General features: G+C 29.1%; 1 protein-coding gene and 1 long non-coding RNA gene across 2 annotated transcripts; both read right to left on the bottom strand.

Annotated features, from left to right (window-relative positions):
* Positions 1-208: 208 nt before the first annotated feature.
* On the bottom strand, positions 209-1,700 carry LOC108834523 (uncharacterized). The gene is made up of 3 exons (XR_001946846.2): positions 1,573-1,700; positions 1,400-1,465; positions 209-477 (listed from the first exon to the last, which is right to left on the bottom strand). It is a non-coding gene; the product is annotated as an uncharacterized LOC108834523 (long non-coding RNA).
* Positions 1,701-6,367: 4,667 nt separating this feature from the next.
* On the bottom strand, positions 6,368-7,724 carry LOC130511040 (copper transport protein CCH-like). The gene is made up of 3 exons (XM_057007825.1): positions 7,564-7,724; positions 7,071-7,146; positions 6,368-6,896 (listed from the first exon to the last, which is right to left on the bottom strand). The coding sequence occupies exons 1-3, from the start codon at positions 7,570-7,572 to the stop codon at positions 6,499-6,501; spliced, it is 483 nt and encodes a 160-aa protein (XP_056863805.1). The 5' UTR covers positions 7,573-7,724; the 3' UTR covers positions 6,368-6,498.
* Positions 7,725-7,988: the final 264 nt, after the last annotated feature.

Below are 7,988 nucleotides of genomic sequence, written 5' to 3'. Positions count from 1 at the left end.
AGACGTTAAAAAAAAAAAAACAGATCATCGTGTGGGTTTTTGATACAGTTTCAGATATTTTATTATTAATTTTTTTTAAAAAAGTTTGTGAACATTGATTTACTAAACACAAAACTAAGAGCCTATTGTTATATATCAAATCTTCCACAAATCTATTTTGCGTTAAACTAAAACAAAAGAAATCAGAAGTTTCTAACCAACTATCGAATATGCCAATCCACGATATCTCTATTTCCGTAACTTAAACTAACTTGATATTCAAGATATGTATTTATCGCAAAATATTCTCTAACTGTTTAAAATGGGAATATTCTATTATATCGGCCTTCAATATTATATATACTATATTCTAGACCTCAAAAAAATCAACGTTCTTTTCTGCGAATAATAGCTAGCATGTCTTCCACTTCCAAGAAGAAGTGTGTACCTTGATGAGCTCAGTCGTGGAGATGGACTTGGTTGATCCAAGTGAAAGTCCTGCACACATGGAAACCATAATTTACCAGGTTTGGTGAGAGTATGGAAATCATCTTTTCTGATAAAAAGTATATGTTATTCATCATCCTACTCTCTATATAGATCGACATTTACATATATATGTGTTCCTGCAATTAAGTAAATAGTTTAACTTAGGTACAAAAACGTTTTATCTCTATTCTTATATTATAATAGTTTTGATCTCAGTTCCTAAATTATATTGTCTATCTGTGAGTAAGATCCTAATTTATCTCAGACAATGAGTGTGGACAACAATTTCCTCCTACTAAGAAGAACAGAGTAAACACAAAAGTTGGTTGTGAGTTACCAACTAAACGTTGGTTTTATATAAATTCTTAACTTGCTGTTACCTATTCATATGACATCCTATAATGAAACTCTTTCAATTGTTGCTTTACAGCTATGTGCCTTGGATGCTTAAGAATACAATAAGGCAAAGAGCAAGAAACCCACAAGCAGCAGTGCGCAAGGCGATACACAATTCAGCCTATCAAGTCAGACTAAAACAAGAACATTTGGTTCTATCTTACTGATCTACCCCCTAACAACATGGGAACTAATAATTTGAATACTTACGAAGGTAAAGGTTCAACCCTTTCAGTTCGAAATTATAAATGTTGTTTGTGATACCAGCGCTTGACATTATTTTTTCATATCGATGCAGCTCATGTTCAATTACCGAGAGTAGGAATAATACCATCCCAGACTCAAGATATGTCTTGCACTCTTAACTCAATAATTCAAACACCCCCAAGCAACCAGCTATTTTTGGCAGGGTCTTAAATAATGTAACAAACGTACTTTATAGTAGTTTTAGTATCTCAAAGTCGCCAATGTCATATATATAAAAAATGACTAAAAGAATACATATATCATGAACATGCAAATCGATAGAGCTCACCAATATCCGACTGTACATGCCTCAGATTCAAATCTATTTCATCTGTTTTCATTCCATTTAAGCCATCTGGGAGCACATGCAAAATTAATCAAAACACCAAAAAAATTGGTTAAACTTGGGTCTTTGAGTTCAATGGAGTATCAACAATGAAGGAATTACAGGAACGGATTTACCTTGGGATGCCGATTGGTTTCTTTAATCGCCATTTGAAGGTTATTTTTTTTGTAAACAGATGCATCTGTATGAAAATAAACAAGGAAGAAAGCAATAAGTCACTTGAAAAAAAAAAAAAAGAAAGCAATTAGTCTTTCGATGAAGATCAAAATCGTTTTGGGCCATTTCTTTTTTGGGTTTTTCTAAAGGGGTTGGAACCTTAATAACATCTCATCTTTAGATCAAAAAAAAAACATCTCATCTTGGTTTATATTGATAAAAATTATTTTCAAATATTTTTCTGGCCCATTAATCAGTTCAATCTTAATAATTTAAATCATATAGTATATTTTTTAAAAAATATATATAAACATTATAAAGTAATGCTATATATGGATTATAAAAAATATGAACAATTTTACGATTAAGATAAGAATATGTTATCCTATAACCTAAAAAAAAATATAATCTCACATTATTCATAAGTTATACTTAAAAACATAAATATGATATATGTACTATCTATACTATTAAAGTAGATGATTGCTTATGAATATGCCCCTAAATTTTCAAGGAAATTATAAAACATCTCATTTTCTTTTCTTTTTTAAAATGAAATCGTGTAATTAAAAGGAAAATTCGGCCATTAAAGGCCCAACATAGTCTTAAAATAAATTGACAACCCATTTTTTTTTGTTCAGTGTATTATTAAAACGAAATGGGCTTGAAAATTTCAAATCAATGGGTTTGAAATTTTCGATTCTGTTTAGTAACCCATTTAAAATATATTATCGACATGCTATTTCAAATTTTCGAAATTTTCAAAATTTTATATTCTATACTATTAAAGCATAATACTTCCTATGAATATGCCCCTGACTTTTCAAATTAATTACAAAAATTGTCTGAATCTTTTTGCCAGCAGTATTTGCAACCAATCAAAAGTTATTATTTTGCAATTACATTAAAGAGTATTTAATATAATTGATTTCTTAGCCTTTTTGAAAATTTTGTTTCCTAAATATTTGCACCATGTCTTTCCAAAAAAATATTTCACATTATTAATGATTTGAAAGTATTTATTAAATGAAACCTCAAAAAATTGAAATAACAAATGATTAAGTCAACAAAATCATAAATACAAGTCTAAATTATCTCACCTCTTTAAAAAACAGTTCCATTTAAAATAAAAACTAAATCACATAAACTGAATTTAATAAAATTATAGAAATTTTTTTGAAACGCACAAATAAAATTTTCAATACAGAGAATGTTGAGGATATAAAATATTTTATTTAAATTAGAAAAAAATCAGTGTAAAATAAGCTTAACTTCGGGTTAAATGAATAAAATCATATTACGGGTTAGAATTATTTAGAGTCTTCAAAATTTTAGTCATATTTAAAATAACAAAAATAAATCATATAAGTAAATTTAAAATAAATTTCATAAAAAGTTAAAATATATAATATATCAAAAATCGTAATTTTACTACATAAAATAAGTTTTCCAACAAAAAATATACCCGCCACTTTTAAACGCGGATTAAAATCTAGATTTGCAGGAGTTCTCACAATGGATATTAGACATTTTGAATATATTATATTTTCCAGTATCCATTTAAAAGCCTGATTATGAATATAGTGGATCATATCAATAGCCAATATTAATCTAAATAATATTACAATTCATTTAGACTTTTGTATAATTTTACAAGTAAATGTACAAATTAATTTGTATGAAAATAATTTTAAGTTTAATTTCTTAATGTAGTTTCCAATAAAAAAAATTATTATCACAATACTAACATTTTGTATAGATGAAAAAGAACATAAACCTAAAAACAACTCCTAACAAAAATCATTAAGACACTTGATATACATTTTACGTTGTAACACATTTGTTACAAAAATAAATTTGTCAAAGAAAGAGCGGATCAAGATCTAGTACATTTTTAAAAGCTCCAATGAGAAGAATCTCCATAGAAGGTGCTCTAAGTTTCAAATATAATAACACATATTCTATTTGTTTTATGAAATATGAAAATTTCCAAACAATTAAAAAATTTAATAATTGAAAAAGAGAATTAATCGTATTAGCACAGTTGCTATTTTTGTTCTTTCAACCCACGAAATAATTAAAAAAAAATAGAAATTGAAATCAGTTACATTTGACCAAATAGTGATGATAATAGTGATCTATATTCAATTCTCAGCATTAAAAATATTACGAAAAAGTATTTTTCACCCGCCCTGGGTTGTCGTCTTGGCCACCTTCCCGCCTAAACTGTGCGTACTCGGATGAAAAACTTCGTGAAGATTAGTCTGGGTTTACCGTCTGGAAGTCCCCACGATCATAAAAAAAAATAATAATATAAAGAAAAAAATAAAAAAGATATTATATCAACTGGCTTCATCTTTTTGAAAAGTTCTAAAACTTCATATATATCCAAACGGAGGGAATACTAATTTAAGAGCCGACTGGTTCAAACACAGCGGTTGCGGTTGCATCGCCGGAATTTGCGGATGCGGGTGGTTGTAGTTTCAAGCGTTATTTAGCGTTTTGTATGACTGGCACAACGTTTGAAAATTGTTGCGTTTGCGGAATTTTTGTGACTGGTTGATAATGAAATATTGCAGCGGTTTAATAATAAATTATCAATATAAACATATTATAACATTATAAAAATATAAACATACAATTGTGATAAAATAAAGTAATTATTAATATAATATCATTAATAATAATAATATTTTTGTTTGTTTATTTATTTATTTATTTTTAATTAGTTGAAAGTTATAATTTTAATAATTTATTTTTGAAGATTTATTAAAACTTTAAAAATAATATTTTGTTTCTTTTTATATGTGTATATCTTTATATTTTTATGTATATTAAGTTTTAAAAATTCTAATGTATAGCTAGTTTAAATTTTTTTTATAAAAACATTTATAATACTGTTTTTGAATTTAAATTAATATATAAAAGGTGTATATGTTTGTATTTATAATATTTCCATTTTTTTAAAAAAAATTAAAATAATTTTAAAATTAATTTTATATTTATTTATCCAAACGCAACCGCCCGCAACCGCAAACACTAACTGGAACCAAATTTTGATTTTAAGAGGTTCGGAACGGTTTGAAGCGACTTGTAGCAATTTGTATGATTATTTTGAAAAGCTATCAACCGCTACCAACCGCGAAAACTGCGTTTGCGGGTGGTAGCGGGAAACCAGTAAAGCCCTTAGGGCTTGACTGATTGAAACGCAGCAATTGTGGTTGCGGGTGCGAGAGTTTGCGAATGCGGATGGTTGCGGTTTCAGTCGTTATGTAGCGTTTTGTATGACTGGCATAACGTTTGAAAATTATGGCGTTTGCAGGATATTTATGACTTGTTAATTATGAGATATTGCAGCGGTTTAATAATAAATTACTAATATAAACATATTATAACATTATAAAATATAAAAACATACTATTGTGATAAAATATAATAATTATTAATATAATGTGATTAATAATAATATTATATTTATTTATTTCATTTTTTAGTTAGTTGAAAGTTATAATTTTAATATATTTGTCTGAAGATTTATATTAAAAGTTTCAAAAGAATATTTTGTTTCGTTTTATATATGTGTATATCTTTTTATATGTATGTATGTTAGTTTTTAAAAAATTCTAATGAATAATTAGTTTAAAATTTTTATAAAACAAATTTTGATATTGTTTGTGAATTTAAAATAATATATAAAATGTGTGGATATTTTTATTTACAATATTTCCATTTTAAATTTTAAAATATTTAGAAAAAAAAATTTATATTTTTTTATCCATCCGCAAACGATAGCTGGAACTATATTTTGATTTTAAGAGGTTTGGAATGGTTTAAAATAATTTGTAACGGTTTGTATGATTGTTTTGAAATGCTATCAACTATTCATAACCGCAAAAGCTACGTTTGCGGGTGGTAGCGAAAAAACGAGGCCCTTGGTTACGTCTAGTGCTTCTCGTTTCCACAACGCTCTAGTAGTTTGGACGCATAAATGCTGGTAACCCATCGACCACACCAAAACATACATCTATTATTTTATTTTGTTGACACAGTATTAATAAATACCGTAACATTTATGTGGCCTCAGACCTGAACATCTTGCATATATTATCTAGCTCATAGCCACATACTATTATGTAGTTGCAGTTCCACATAAAGAGCAAAAGAATCCATTAGTATAGTGGCTTTTGGGCTTGTACTTTGACATCGATAGGAAGGGGAAGTGAGTCCAACTTAAAATCCATGAACCCCTCCTTAATAACATCTAACTTCAACAAAATGTTTTTAAGCGACAAAGTAACTTTTCCCTTGTCCCAAATTCCGTTCTCTTTTTCATTTCTTGTTCAGAAGAATCCTAAGTTCTTAAGGCATTTTCATCCCCACTGTATAATTTATTCCATTTATAGAGTAAATAAAGTGGAAAATGGAGTATTGAACAAAAAAATAAAAGCATTATTCCATTTATAGATTAATGTTTTTATTTTTTGTTCATTACTCAATTTTTCATTCCATTTATTCTGTAAATGGAGTAAATTATAGAGTGGGGATGAAGATATTATTACACCTTCTTTAATATTATTCTGTTCTCTTTTTCATTTCTCGTTCAGAAGAATCCTAAGTTCTTGCACCTTCTTTAACCGTCCTATTTTCCATATATCAAATGATACTTGAATGAATTAAGTCCAAACTTAAGATTTCCGATGTCTATATTTAGTTAAATTGAAGCTTGTAGAAAGTCGGTACTACATGGGTCCAGCATTCTGTTTAGAGAAAACATTTTTTAGTAAATCGGATACATTTTTTAGTTCTTACAACAACAGATAAACATAGGATAATAAGAAGCATTGCAAATATGGATTAAAATCATCATTACAATATTTCTTTGGTACTTAAACTTGTGGTGGCTTAGTCTCGGCTTCAACGAGTTTCGGTTCAACATCAGCCTTAGCATCGACCTTAGTATCAACCTTGGCATCAAGTATCTCATCATCAACCTTACCCTTGGTCTTAGTCTCCGTTTCTGCGTGTTTCGGTTCAACATCAGCCTTAGGCTCGACCTTAGCATCAACCTTAACCTCCGGTACCTCAGCATCAACCTTACCCTCAGTCTTAGTCTCACCTTCAGGTCTTGTCTCAGTCTCGTCCTTAGGCTCAACCTCAGCCTCCACGGGCCAGTAAGAAGTCTTCTTTCCAGTCTTAGAAACTGTTTGAAAAACTCCCTCAGGCTCAACTTTTCCTTTCACTGTCACCTTTTGTTCCTTGATATCAATGTCAAATGACTCAACGCCTGAAATTGTTTTATAGATTCTAGAAGGCTTAGTATAAAGCACACAATATATATATGTATATATATATATATATATACGTGCGTATTATATATAAGAAGGATTAATATAAAATGCACATGAAGTATAAATTTAGAGATTTTACCAAAAAAGTAGTATAAATTTAGGGAAAATACCTTCCATTTTGCCTAGGACTCTATTGACGGCACCAACGCAACCTTGGCATGACATACCAACTTTGAGGACAACGGTCTGCATGTATAGGATCAACGGTTTTTCATTAATTAACAATTAACTTTACGTTTTAAGCTTATTTGTACTTTAACAAATAAACTCCAATATTTTAAAAGACCTTAAACTGACACTCAAACGTTTAAAATACAGGTGGTACCTTAGACCAATTAATCTCGAGATCTGTTTCTTATATTTCATGAATTAATATCAATTAGTTTCAAATTATTAATCTTTCAGATGTATCGGTTGAATCGGCAGTTTACTAAAAATTTGATGAACGTTAATCCTAAAGAATTGTTAGCATCTTTTGGCAACGAACATGAAAGACATCTATTGCTTGAAGTCATCGCTTGTGTGGTCAATAAGCAGACGTAAAATCAAAAGAAAGCAGAGATAAAATATAGAAGAAGAAGGAGAGATTAAAGTCAAAACTACCTGAGACATGGCTACAACTTTAGATAAAACGAACCGAAAGCTTTGAGATCGGTGATCCGAATTAGATAAAATGAAAAATGAGAAGATGTTTGTTTTTAGAATGAGAAGTAGTATGGTGTGTTTCTTGATGATTTATAGTAACACCAAAAGCATAGATGGGGAGGAGGAAGATGAGAAGATGGAGTTAGCGTAAAGCAAATGAGAGCAATGAAAGTTAGTGCATTACCGATACTAATTCCAATAGAATAAAAAAAAAAGCTTTAGGAACGTTACTAACACCTAACGTGGAAAAAAGACTACCAACTTTTAATTCCATTAACCGAAAGTATATAAGGACAAAGGAATGAAGCATTCATTATGTGGTCTTGGTGTACTACACTTGCCTATTTGTAGTACCTTCTGTTTATTTATTTTTCATTTTCTAT

The sequence above is a fragment of the Raphanus sativus genome, chromosome 4 (genome assembly GCF_000801105.2).
Source record: "Raphanus sativus cultivar WK10039 chromosome 4, ASM80110v3, whole genome shotgun sequence".
Taxonomy (NCBI): Eukaryota; Viridiplantae; Streptophyta; class Magnoliopsida; order Brassicales; family Brassicaceae; genus Raphanus; species Raphanus sativus.
The sequence above is the reverse complement of the archived record's forward strand: the minus strand, read 5'-3'. Positions and strand labels throughout refer to the sequence as shown.

Excerpts from the sequence above, each read along its gene's own strand:
- LOC130511040 (XM_057007825.1), bottom strand. Across the intron at positions 6,897-7,070 it reads AGTCCTAGGCAAAATGGAAG|GCGTTGAGTCATTTGACATT; the intron begins GTATTTTCCCTA and ends AAACAATTTCAG.